This window comes from Varanus komodoensis, unplaced genomic scaffold (genome assembly GCF_004798865.1).
Source record: "Varanus komodoensis strain SLA01 unplaced genomic scaffold, ASM479886v1 scaffold1, whole genome shotgun sequence".
Lineage (NCBI taxonomy): Eukaryota > Metazoa > Chordata > Lepidosauria > Squamata > Varanidae > Varanus > Varanus komodoensis.
The window spans coordinates 34877798-34890876 of NW_025335268.1; the positions used below are offsets into that span (position 1 = coordinate 34877798).

Consider the following 13079-nt stretch of genomic DNA (forward strand, 5'->3'; position numbering starts at 1 on the left):
CTGGGCTTAAGTAGCTATTTCTGAAACACTTGAAGGCACAGGCTAGAGTCTGAAATCACTTACTGTCAAATAGTGATGAAACTTCTCAGAAGTAAAAGGTTTGAGGTTTGCAGTATTAGAGAGTAAAGAGGAAGGAAGCCATGAGTAGCTTGTGATGCATCATTTCACATTACCAATATCAGCGACATAAGTCCCTACTTTTTAAAGAAACTAAAGCAAATCTACATCAACATATGTTTCATGTATATATTTTAATACACTTTCTCACAGAAAGCCTTTGTTAAGAATGGAATTTGTTTTTTAAATCCATGGAACACTCTTCTGCCTGAAAAAGGTACTCAGCTACCCTCATTTAACAAACCAACTAAACACAGATATATGCTGGCAAATCCTAAATCACAGCAAGGTGAAAGGAGCAGAGTTGGCCCAGTTGTGTATACTGTTGATCAGCTAAGGATGACCTACTGCAAAATCATGGGATAAGAGCAATTTTAAGCATGGTTAGACAGATTCAACTCCTAAGATTCCCCACTGCTGGCTAGTCTTCGTTCAGAAATATCAAGGAATCAGCCAAATCTCTAAAGTTCAAGTTCTGGAAGTGTTTTTATGTACCTCTCTCTCAAAGTACAGTTAACTACCAAATATCCATTTAATTTGGGAACCTACTATAAAGAGAAATTCATGTACTGACACTCCAGCTCATTGCTTTATAAGTTTCTCAGACTGAAGGACACAATGGAGTTAAATGTTCTCTATAAGGTCAGTAAAAGATTGGCTTTAATTTAAAAAAATACCGGATTACAATTTTATGTGATGGGTATTTGCCTGACAATAAAGACAACAGAAATGGGCATCCTTTGTGCAGTAACGAATGGTCTCAAAATTCCTGGCAGCTGAATGGTAAAAGTGTTCCAAATGCATTACTTCAATAATCTTGATAAAGGTTGGCCAATATTATTCTTCCTTTCCATAAAAGCCTGAGGTTAAGAATCACACCTTGCCTAAGAGTAAGCCTACCTAATGGATTTTTAGCTGAGGCAAGATCTGAATTAGAAACCTTCAGGTTCACAATTCATAGCAGTAGACACTACATTATACCACAGAAACTCACAATGGCTTCTTGTAGAAGTGCATCTTTAAAAGGCACTGAATAAATGCAGCTGCAGTGTTTTATCATCCTTACCTGATCAGTAATGTGAATGACAAATTCATATAGAGTATACTAGCAAATAAAAAAATGAAGCCGCAAATAATGTCCTTTTGTTGGAAGTACCTGACTTAGCTTTTCACATTTAAGATTTATGAATAATATTAGCAGTGCTTTTAAACAGTACTGTATTAGCTTTTGTATATTAATTAATGGAAAAAAATGCAATATACTTTGAGGTTCTACTGTTAATTCAGTGACTCCTGAAAACAGCATGTCCTCTCTAGAGTAGGAGAACAAAATACAGTCAGTAATCACAAACATGAAATTAATGTAAGGCACTTAACTTGTGAACATCTAAGCAACAATTGTGTGAAAAATTATCTACTTTTCTTCTCTGTTAGGAAAAACACACTTACCTTTTTCTGTAGAAAAAGTGGTTCAGGACATTCATTTCATTGAAGAAAAATTGCTATCATAAATCTGCTTCCTTCTTGCTGGGCCTAAGTTTGACACAGAGAAGCTCATATCCTTCAGTCATCTGCATCAGAAGTAATTACCACTAATGTAATTTGCTATTAAAGAGAGGCTTTAAATGTTTAGTGGTATGGAAGGAAACAGCTCCCTGAGAGAAAAAGCAAAGCCAAACTTGAGCGTACTTGAAACCGCTAAGTTACCCCAGGAAGTATAGAAGCTGTTAAATATTCTACTTATGCATAACTATTCTCTTGCTTTCGTTAGATAATACGCAATACTGAAAACCTCAACTTCCGCAAAGATTCAGAATGAAAAAACTAAGAACCGTTTTCTAGAAATTACAGGGCTTTTTACCCAGGGCACATCCGGGGGACAGTGTATTGCATGATTGTAAACAAATTATGCTTACATTGTTTTATTAGTGTGAATGCACATCTTAAGGGTCCAAGATGTAGTTAAGATAGCAAAAGTCTAACCAGCTATCTTTCTTGTAAGATTAGGTACAAATTCATCCCTCACTCAAAATCTAAAAATGTCTGAATTGGAGGTTCTACTTCAAATAATGACACAGGCTATCAAACCTCACTAGACATACTCCTTTCTGTACAAGCTTTTCAATTTCAGTCCAAACTCAGGTCTTTATATGAATAGAATTTTGGTGTGTTTGTCTTTAGACCTTCTGTCATGTTGACATGTTGGATTCCTTCATCATAGGCTTTACAAGTTAGCAATACTGAGAAGTGTTTTGCCATTGCCTTTTTCTGCACAGGCATGACTTAATGGAGATGGAAAGACTCATTGGAGAAGACAATGGTTGGAAAAGTTAAAAGAGAGAAGAGGAGGAGGAAGATGGATTGATTCCATAAAGAAAGCCACAGCCTTGAATTTACAAGAACTGAGCAGGGACATCAAGGACAGGCCAATTCAGAGGGCATTCATTTATAGGGTTGGATATGACTTGATGGCACAGCACAGCAACATGTTAACATACGATAATGATAGGTCTGTCTATTTGGCATCCCAGGAATTCCATATGAATATATCAGTAGTTAATCTCCATCCTTACTTCAAAACTATTTGCAAGCAGAGCAATAAATACTGCAACAGGTGAACAACAACCAGAGGAACTATTCTACATACACTCTTACTACATGAAGTGTCAATCTTCTGTAATGATGTATCACACATCAGTAGGTGAATCTGCCTGTACCTTTTCTGCTTGAACCACTTCACCAGCAGATACCCCTTGCCATGCGTGCATGCTCTGATGAGATTCCCAGGTACGCATGAGAAGTGGCCTGTTTTGGTGGGACTGAGAGCTCAGACTCTGAGGATGATGTGGAGTTGGCTGAACCAGATGAGGCTCAGAGCTCACACTCTGATAACAGAATTGTTGTGGTAAAGGACAGGCCTGCACCTGCAGCCTCAATCTCTCAATATCAGTCTGAGGCTGTTCTGGACAAAAGTTCAAGGACACCCATGGGGCCCAGTCTCTCTCCCACCTGTGGGAATGAAGCCTACAAAGGATGGGAGGGAGGAGATTTGCAAATGGGTAATCTCTCAGATGAAGAATACCAGCCTCCTGAAGATGTGGACCCGAGGGCCTATCATCACAGCTGCAGGGTGGCCCAATTAGGGTGTAGATGCAGGCATGTCCAGTTCCACAGTGCTCCTCCTTCCAGAGACAGGCCCTGAAGGGTTCGTAAGTAAAGCTTTGAGTAGAGGGGGGGAGAGAGGGTTCAACGTCTCTTTGTGTATGCTCAGAGGCTCATGGATGCCTAGAGTCGTCTATGTAGAACAAAGACTTACAAGAAGTGCTGGGAAGTCTGTTTGGCTGGGAGGGAACACCTAGCTCACAACACCCCTCCCAAAAATGGGGAGAACAAAGTTGGAGAATCTGTGGCCTTTAACATCTTTGTCCTGTAGGAACCAAAGAAAAGGGATAACATTTGGTGTTTTGTGACCTGACCAATCAATGGCTGTATTTTCTCATCCTCCCCATAACTGTTTACAGAATTTTGTACCATAGTACAACTGGGGAAGAGTGGGGCAGGATAGCATCAAGTGTCTGGTGGGCTTTGGCAATACAGTGTGTTGCCAATTGCAGCAGCCCAAAACACCCCAAAAATAATTGGCCAGAGGAAGGCCCCAAAAGTAGTTGGCCACAGGAAGTCCACATAGTAAAAACATCACAGTTATGCTGTCCCAGAAGGGTGGGCAGATAAGAACAAAATGAGCTTTGTGTAACCCACAGTTAACATGCTAGCCTGACCTTGAATACAGTAATGAAAGGGACAGTGGAAACTGGTTCTAGCCACCATGAAAGTTGCAAATGTGCAGGGAGTAGGAACATGGCAAGCCTGTGTGAATCTCGAGCAGATAAGAAAGACATGGGAAATGTCTGGTCCTGACAGAAGAAAAGACTCTTTGAAGCTAACTGCAGTGGGGGTGTGGCTACATTGATGCATTAGAAGTGTATTAGGTGACCTAATTGGTTACCTAGGGTATAAAATGCATGTACCAGGATGCAACTTTCGAGACACTGCTTTGGGCTGTAATAAATGAAGAAGGGGAGTCCTGCTGGATCAGACCAAGGTCGGAAATGAAAACAAGGGATAATTCAGTATGCATATGGTCAACAGTTTTTAAGAGTTAAGGTTTGAGGGTTTCCTAGAGACATTTGTGGTTTTCCAAATTTCCAGTTTCACAGAGTTCCTGCTCCTAATTTCTGCGAACGTGAAGGCCCAGCTGTATGAATGAGATTGGTGGTAGTGACTGAAAACGAACTGAGTGTGCCTTGGGCTGATGGTCCTGCAAATGTCCGAGGATGCGAGCAAACGATTGAACTACATATAATCTTGGCAAATGCAAGTTCCTCTAGGCCCGTGTTTGCCAAGTTACCATGACAAGAGAGGCAGATAAATAAATTCGTTGCCCAACTAGGAATTCACAGCAACAGCTAATAGCCTGGGGTGGTCTTTTCAAGTGCCACAAGCCTCTTTTGTTGATTTTCGCGTGAGGCTGTTACCATAGAGACCCGCGAATAGGCCAGCACCAGGGAGACGACGACGCGACTCATTGCGCAGGCGCCTTGGGAAGCACGACGGATTTTTTTTTAGGCTTTTGTCCCACACTTTTGTACACTAATGAAGACGGGTTAAGTAGTGCTTAAAAATACTGCAATGGAAATTAGGCCCGTGGCTGTTTTGGATTTCCAGCAACAATTTTAAAAAATATATTTAATTGCAACTCGGAACGCGAGCCGACGGCCCATTTTCGCTGATGTGCCACCTCCGCGGTCTCCTTAACCCTTTCCCACTCTAAAACTGGCGTTCAACCTAGAGTCCATGCGCTTTCATGCAGACCTTCAAACGCAGCGCTGAAATAATGTAAAAATAGTGCCCTAAGCCACACGGGAGACGCGAGTCTACTCTGACTTTCGCTGCGGTCGTTCACACTGCTCCACAGCTCATCGCGAGAAGCACGCCAGGAAAGAAAGAGTCTGAGGGCGTTTTCCACACCACTCTCGTGCACAGAAGCCAGCCGGCCATCCCCCAACCGCTCACGCAAGCGCGAGGCGCACTGGGGGAGCGCCGCCGAGTTTCCGCTAGGCTCGTCTGCGTCGCGTGATTGGTTGAGAGCCTGGCGACGCCCTGCGCATTCGCCGTAGCCAGAGAGAAAGGAGAAGAGACGTTTCGGCCGACGCGGCTTGAGGGCCCGGTGCGCATGCGCCTTCGTAACGGTCGCGGTGGGTGGCTGGAGTCGGGGCAGCCCCAGAAGCCTCTGCAAAGAGAGCGACGATGGATGAGCTCCAGTCCGCAGAGGAGGTAACGTCTCTTGGGCACGGCTGCGGAGGGAAGACGCGGCACGTCGTTCTGGCCCGTTATTTCCAGCAGGCGTTGCTGAGCGAGCTATGCCGGGCAACCGCCCCGGTCAGGACCCGCCCCCATCCCCATTGTTACTCCACGTCCCGATCGCTCCATTCATTCGCATCCAATATCTCGCATCCCTCGGTCGCCTGCTCGTCTCAATCCTTTCTACCCCGGGACGTCTCCCATTGAATGCCTCTCGCTAAAGCCCCGGTGATGCCGCGCCAGCCGAGATATGCGTTAGAAACGTCGGGAGCTACTTTATACAACCTCAGACCTTTGGTCTTTCTCTAGCCCATTATTGTCTGCACTGTTTGGAAGAGGGTTTCAGGCAGACATTTCTCCTGCCCTCGCTGGAGAAGCCCGGAATTGGACCTTCAGCATGTAGAGCAGGCTGTCCACCTCTTGATAGAGCTCCTTCCGTAAAGAAGTCTGAATTTGAACTGTTGTACCTTGCCATGAACTGTTGGCAACCTGTTCCATGAGTGGAAAGGAAAACAGAAAAAAGTGCACTTGCTTGCGCAATGGGGTGTTCAGGACACTTGTCACGCTAGGTACTACTGACATTGTGCAAGTGTGGGATTCTGCTAGTATATTATCAATAGAGCTAGTAGTAGTGAATACTTGAGAGCTTTCCATACTTGTCCAGCAATTACTCCATCTAGCCCATTGTTGTCACTGACTGGCAGAGGCACTTCGGGTTTCAGGCATTTTTCCTGCCCTTGCTGGAAATGCTGTGGACTGAAGCTGGGACCTTAGGTGGTTGATGTCATTATTCACTGTATATGATAAATGTATGGGTAGAAGATGCATGTGTGCGGGCTAAAAGAACATCAGCCCTCTGTGCACTTGAATTAAGAGTCAGGGTTTGTTCTAAAGTCATCTTTGCAAAACAGGAGATAAATCCCACATACACCATTTTGTGCAAGGCAGGAACTTCTATTTGGAATGTGAGAATCCTGTTGGGTCAAAGCAATGAGATGGCTGATGTTTACAGGAAGGGGTTTAGAATGTATTTGTGCATGGACACCAGAAAGGCCTTTGTTTACCTCTATGGATAGGTTCTCAAAAAATCAGCCATGGCCTTGTATGTGCTCCCTAAACCAGCACCCATGTGTGTTTGCAATCACTTTCTTAAATACACTTGAAGGGATGTTAAGCATATGGAGCTATGAAACATATTTCTGTCTGAGTGCTTAGGTTTGCTACAATCACTAGCAAATCACCCGGTCCTCTTATGATCTATGGTAATATGTCTAATTCAGTAGAAGCAAGCTGTTAGATGCTCAGGTATGTAATAATACCTAGTAAATATTTGGAACATTACTTTGCTTTTTGTCACTTTTGAACAGTGCAAGTTGCACATTTATTTTAAATGTTATTTCTGATTTTTTTTAAAGACTGCATTCGTTGTGGATGAAGTAAGCAACATCATAAAAGAGGTAGGTTAGCATTTCTGCCACTCTTTACAATAATGGAATTTCATATACACAATTGCATCTGCCATATTCTCTTTCAGTTCCCTTGAAAAAGGTAAATAAATCATATTGGCACTGTGAAAAATACACTTTGCACTAAATTGTAAGAATAAGCTCATGTATTGACAAGGTACTATCACCTTGTATCTCAAGAAACTGTAATTGTGCATCACAGGATGCAGTATTTAAAATACTGCTCTAAAAACTGATGTATGCAAATTGAGCTAATGGAGTCCTGTTCAAATAAGCAATTTTGTCTGAGATAGTTCAAGGTGATATTGACTCAGCATGCATTCCAGTGTTCTGAACAGTGCAAATGTGTGGCCTGGATCAGATTGTGCTATGGTGATAAAGCTCTAGACAGTAAACATGGCTACTTCCACAAATAAAAGAGGATTAGGACCAAAATAACAGCTTGTATGCTTAGGCAGTGGTAAAAGGTGCAGCTGAATTTCCACCCTCCAGTTATTAACGTTGTAAGAAATTCCACTGATATTCAGCCATGGCTTTTCAGGGACTGTAGGGAGGGGGCTATAGGGAGAAGAAGTGGGTGGGAAATCTTTGTGGGTTCCATTCAGTGCCATTCCAGGGAAGAGGTTTTCCAGAAGCAGATTTCCTCCCCCTTTCCTTCCCACAGCAATCCGCATAGCCTTGCAACAGCGCTACACAGAAAGTCAGTGCTCCTGGGCCACAGCTCCTGAATAGAGCTGTAGCCCAGGAGAATGAGGGGGAAGGGGGATGCCTGAAGGTTAGACAGTTGCACATTTTATGAGTAGCTCTCTGTGTACTAGCAGAATGACCCTTTCTCCATTTCCAGGCTTTTTCATTTTATGGGATGTACATGCATGCATGTGGACTTCTGCTATCCTAACATGCGCTTTGATTGCCCCCTTAATTATTAGCAACCCAGTGTAGAACTTTTCTCATGTAATATGAGCTGACATCTAGCCTAATCTTCAAGCTAATTGAATGTACTTGGGTTGCAGCTGTGATATCAGTGAATTCATTCCTTAATATTCGTTCTCTGGCTTAAACGTGGCCATATTTGCCCTCCCGCCCCTTGAGATTGGCAGCAGGGGCTCTCCTCCGGGAGCCCTCCGTAAGAGATACTAGGAAGCAAAGTACCCGGAGGAGGGCCTTCTCTGCGGTGGCGCCCCATCTGTGGAATGCGCGCCCCAGAGAGGTCCGCCTGGCGCTGTCATTATTTGTTTTTCGGCACCAGGCCAAGACCTTTTTATTCAAACAGTATTTTAATAATCTTTAATATTTATAGTTTTAATTATGCAGCCAGTGTGTTTCCAAGTTTCAATTGTAAATTGTAATTGTAAATGTTATTCTATTAGTTTAATTTATGTTGTGAGCCGCCCCGAGGCTGTGTAGCAATGGGGAGGGCATATAAAAACTTTAAATAAATAAATAAATGGAGTGGGCTGATTTGTTCCATTAAATTCCAGCTTCAGAAATAAATTGCTAGTGACTTGTAACTATAGAATCAGTGTGATTGGTAGATTAGGGCAAATGTACCGTACTTAAAGAGTTGCCAAGGTGCCATACCTTGTTTACTAATCCTGTGTTGTGGCAACTTTCCTGACAGCTGCTGGAGGCTTTTGAGTGTTCACCAGATACACTCTATGGGTTACAGAGCAGAATGTGCATGGCATTTTTGTTAAGCAGAGTTGCAATTGGTGACTTGTTGAGCTTGTGCAAAACCCCCACATGCACATTTGAATGCTATGTTAATATGCTCGAGTGCTGTCAAATTCTGTAGCCAACTGTAGATCCACCTGTTTTTTGTTGGTTTGTTTATTGTTTCACTTTATATGCTGCTACAATAGCCCACAATTGGATTCTCTGAGCAGCTTACAAAACAGTTAATACATTTTTAAAATCTATAAAATGGAACATTAACATTAAAATGCAAAAAATGTAAAGAAACAAAATATGTAAATTTTTAAATAAAATTAGAATTAAGGTAGAAGTATAAGGTATAGTCAAGTTAAAATCAGAATTTAACTCTAATCAGCTATTCAGATAGCCAGAGAAAAGATATGTCTGCCTGGTGCTGGAATGATGACAATGATGGAGCCAGGTGTACCTTTCTAGAGAACCTATTCCAGAGATGGGGCATAACCACCAAGAAGGCCTTTTTTGCTAGTTTGCTAATCAGGATGTTGCGGGGCACTTTGTCAAATGTTTTGCTTAAGTCAAACTAGATTATGTCCTCAGCATTCCCACAGTCCATCAGGGTGGTTACCCAATCAAAAAATGAAATTAGTCTGGCAGGATTTGTTCTTGAGGTATTCATGTTGGCTTCTAGTAATCACTGCATTGTTTTCAAGGTGTTTGCTGACTGACTGCTTTATTATTTGCTTCAGAATCTTCCCAGGGATTGATGTCAGACTGACTGGCCTGTAGTTCCCAGGTTCTTTTTTCCCCCTTTCTTGAAGATGGGGACAACAGTAGCCCTTTTCCAGTCATCTGGCACTTCTTCTGTTCTCCATGATTTCTCAAAGATAATAGACAGTGGTTCTGAGAGTTCTTCTGCCAACACCTTTATGACTGGGGTGGAGCCCTTGAGATCTGAACTCGACCCGATTAGATGATCCTTGACCATTTGCCTATCAATCATGAGTTTCCATTCTGCTCTTTCAGCTTGTACTTCCCCTTCATCATGAAGGTCATACAGTGGTACCTTGGCTCATGAAATTAATCCATTCCACAACTTTGGTCACAACCCAAATTGGTCATGAGCCAAGTCAAATTTCCCCAAAAGGTTCAATGTAAATTAGATTAATCCATTCTGTAACCATTTTTTTAAAATCACAAAAATGTGAAACAAAGTGACAAAGAACAATAAATCTCTCCCCCCCCCCCCAGCACGATCACAGCCATCCCCACCCCCAAGCACAACCGCAATCGTGCCCATGCAGGGAAGACAAGTGCGATCGCCACCCGATGCAGAGTTTGCAGCCTGAGGAAATTTTTTTCTGAAATTTCTGTTCGCAACCCGATTCGGTCGTGAACTGAGGCATTCGTGAGCCGAGCTACCACTGTAGTTCTTCGTTTGCAATAAGACTGAGCCAAAGTAGGGAAACCACTCAAAAGATGTCAACTCAAACAGTTTGATTCATTAATATGGCAATTTATTTTGGAGCTTTGGTATGCATTAGAGTCACTTTTGTAGTCAGTGTTGTATGGAAATCATTTGCGTGCTGATTTGAGAATTTGAAATTAATGCATTTATTTAAACATGCTATTTAAAAATTAGAATTCCTTAGTATGATGGAAAGATGAACCACTTTTCATTTGCAGGCAATAGAAGGGACAATAGGTGGTAATGCATATCTGCACAGCAAAGTGAACCAATGGACTACAAGTGTCGTAGAGCAAATTCTAAGTCAGCTAACAAAGCTGGGGAAACCATTCAAATATGTTGGTAAGTGAATGACTTTCTGTTTACTCTTGATAGGATAGAAATGGTTTCGAGTAAAACTGATGATTTAAGCCTAAAGCAGAAATTGTGGGCTGGGGGAATTCCCTTAGTAAGCAATCTCAAAACTGCTGCGATCTGTAAGTCACAAAAAGTGATATTATAGAACATGATTTTAAGGCCAAAAAGCAGACATGGATGTTAATGTGTAGCTCGTGCAATGACTGCATCTCTTTCCTAACGGCTCTCTGGTCTTCTGCAATTTACAGTGACCTGTGTTATTATGCAAAAGAACGGTGCTGGACTTCATACAGCAAGCTCTTGTTTCTGGGACAACTCCGCTGATGGTACGAGAATATTCTTATTTTCTCTTAGCTTCTCCACTGAAATGTTTCTTTGGTATTTGTGCAAGTCTGAAAGCTGTTTTGGCACACATATGCAAGGGGCAAGTTGTACTGTTACAAGTAATATAGGCTGTGATCCTATATGTGTTAAACTTGAGAATTAGCACCATTGAATAGGAAATTTACTTATAAGTATGTTCAGAGTTGCACTACTGCTCTTTTATTGTCCCAGAATAGACGATAGAAGTCTTGTGCTAAACCTTTAGATTACTACAAAACTATAAAGTATGTCTGGCTTTGGTTGTGTGCTGGTCAGATGGCTTCAGTTTTCGCACTCCTGGATTATGAGAAGTTTGTCGGCCTTCTGCTAAAATGGCTTTGATCAAAATTTAACAAACATGGTATAGCACATGAGGCAAAAATAACCATACTGTTTATATAGGCAGCTTTATTCCACACATCTTAACTATGTGGCTCTAAATTTGATAGACCGATGTATTTTTTGTATGTGTTCTGCTGCCACACTAACTAAATTATCATCTTTGCAGGAACCTGCACTGTGAGATGGGAGAACAAGACTATGTACTGTATTGTCAGTGCCTTTGGACTTGCAATATGATCGCCTTGGAATTCTTCAGCCTTTGTGTCATCACTTCCATTTCACAAGTCCACTAAAACTGTGAAATCAATGAACAATTTTGTTTTTAAGAGTTACTAATTTCTTCCAATGAGAAAATGAGAGAGCAGTTTCTGTGCTGTTACTTTACTACATCACCCCTTATCCATATCAAAGCACTCTCTGTCTTAACTCACTAAGGACTCTTTCTCAAGGTGCTAAAACCTGAAATTGCTGCAGTTCTTCAGCTTTACTCAGACTGGTTTGAATAAGACTAATTTTCACACTTTATAGTTTTGTTTGTTATTAAATTATTGAAGTTCTGAGCAAGCGTTGCTTATATGTGTACTCATACTAGAGACTAACCATATGCTATTAGTACCCTGATCCTAATAATTTTGAAATACTGATGATTTTGAGTTGTGCCTATCTCCTGTCTAACTCCCCAGCACTTTTCAGGGCTTCCTTGTGCCCTTAGACGTATTGAAATTACAGAACTGGCATCACTCCAACAGGTTAAATCAGGTAGCTGGGTATCTTAAAACTCCCACATAAAAGTGCAGATTTACTCTAAGCTGAAACATTTAGAATGATCTAATATGAGTATGAGTTGGACAACTGTAAATGACCTAAGACAATTTTACTGAAAAATATTAAATCTTTTGGGGACAATGTGAATAAAAAAGGTGTAGGGGAAGAAGGTGCTGAATGCAAAGATCTTCCTCTACTACTGGCTCAAGAGTTGAAAGATAGTCCACAACCTAGTTGACTGCAGAAAATAGTGTTTTGTTTTTCACATTCTGAAAATGCAATTTACTAATTGGCCCAAACAGAAACAAAAAATTCAAATGCTGTACAAATTTCTGGTGTGCCTTAATTTATAGAAGCAGTCTCACTAAGAGAAAGAACAGTGAACGTTTGATGGTTCATTCTGGGTTCCCAGTATTGACACAGGACTTATACCAGCCAATCATTCATTATAAACTTTTAAGTCAACTTCCTAATCCAGCAGGAAGCTGAACAAGACATTCTCTGAATGCTGAGCTGTAAATACTCCATATACCCAAAATACTGCCAGAAAGCAGTACTTTCCTTCCAATGCATTTTCTAGCATACATAAGCCTGTGCAATGATTCAAAATAGCTTACATGCAAGCCTTTGACTTTATTTACCTGCTTCAAGTCTTCCAGACACCATTAGCCATCTATGGCTAAATTTCTCAGATTTTAGACCTCCCCCCCTTTTTTTGCCTTAGTTGGTAGAGAATGGGTTCAGATGCCTATCTGCACGCAGGTTCCAGCAGCAGTGTTCTATTACTGAAGAAAGTAAGCCATGCTGGATCAGACTAGTAGTCCATCCAGTTCAACATGCTGTTCACATGGTGGCAAACCAACTACACAGGATCCCTTGAGCAAGATGGGTACTAGACATCTGCCTGCCCAAGCTCCTCAGCAACTTGTGTATACAGGCATGCTGCCTCCGGTAAACAAAGTAGTACATAGCCAGAAAGACTAGTAGCTACCAACAGCCTCCTGTTAGAATTCTGTTCTCTGCTGCTTCTGCCCCCTGGTGTGGCTGCTACCTGAATGACCACCTTAAAGTAGCTCTGGCCCAGCCAGTTTGCCTAGCAGAATTCCAGCTATCCCAGCTGACCCAAAAAGGTTTGGAAGTCCTATATTTGCTTTTCAGTATTTCATACAAAGGGCACATATTGATCT

At 41.8% G+C, this 13079-nt stretch overlaps 2 protein-coding genes across 2 annotated transcripts in view; one reads left to right on the top strand and one right to left on the bottom strand.

The window, feature by feature from the left end:
* The window catches only part of SYTL3 (synaptotagmin like 3), a 34223-nt gene extending 32457 nt beyond the window's left edge, over positions 1-1766 (bottom strand). The window contains exon 1 of the mRNA XM_044421912.1: positions 1567-1766. The gene's annotated coding sequence lies outside the window, so the exon portion shown is untranslated. The remainder of the gene's footprint in view (positions 1-1566) is intronic.
* Positions 1767-5324: 3558 nt separating this feature from the next.
* DYNLT1 (dynein light chain Tctex-type 1) lies at positions 5325-11688 on the top strand. The gene is made up of 5 exons (XM_044421925.1): positions 5325-5451; positions 6894-6935; positions 10284-10407; positions 10671-10748; positions 11294-11688. The coding sequence occupies exons 1-5, from the start codon at positions 5425-5427 to the stop codon at positions 11362-11364; spliced, it is 342 nt and encodes a 113-aa protein (XP_044277860.1). The 5' UTR covers positions 5325-5424; the 3' UTR covers positions 11365-11688.
* Positions 11689-13079: the final 1391 nt, after the last annotated feature.

Excerpts from the sequence above, each read along its gene's own strand:
- DYNLT1 (XM_044421925.1), top strand. The coding sequence starts at position 5,425 with ATGGATGAGCTCCAGTCCGCAGAGGAG. Across the intron at positions 5,452-6,893 it reads AGCTCCAGTCCGCAGAGGAG|ACTGCATTCGTTGTGGATGA; the intron begins GTAACGTCTCTT and ends TTTTTTTTAAAG. Across the intron at positions 6,936-10,283 it reads TAAGCAACATCATAAAAGAG|GCAATAGAAGGGACAATAGG; the intron begins GTAGGTTAGCAT and ends TTTCATTTGCAG.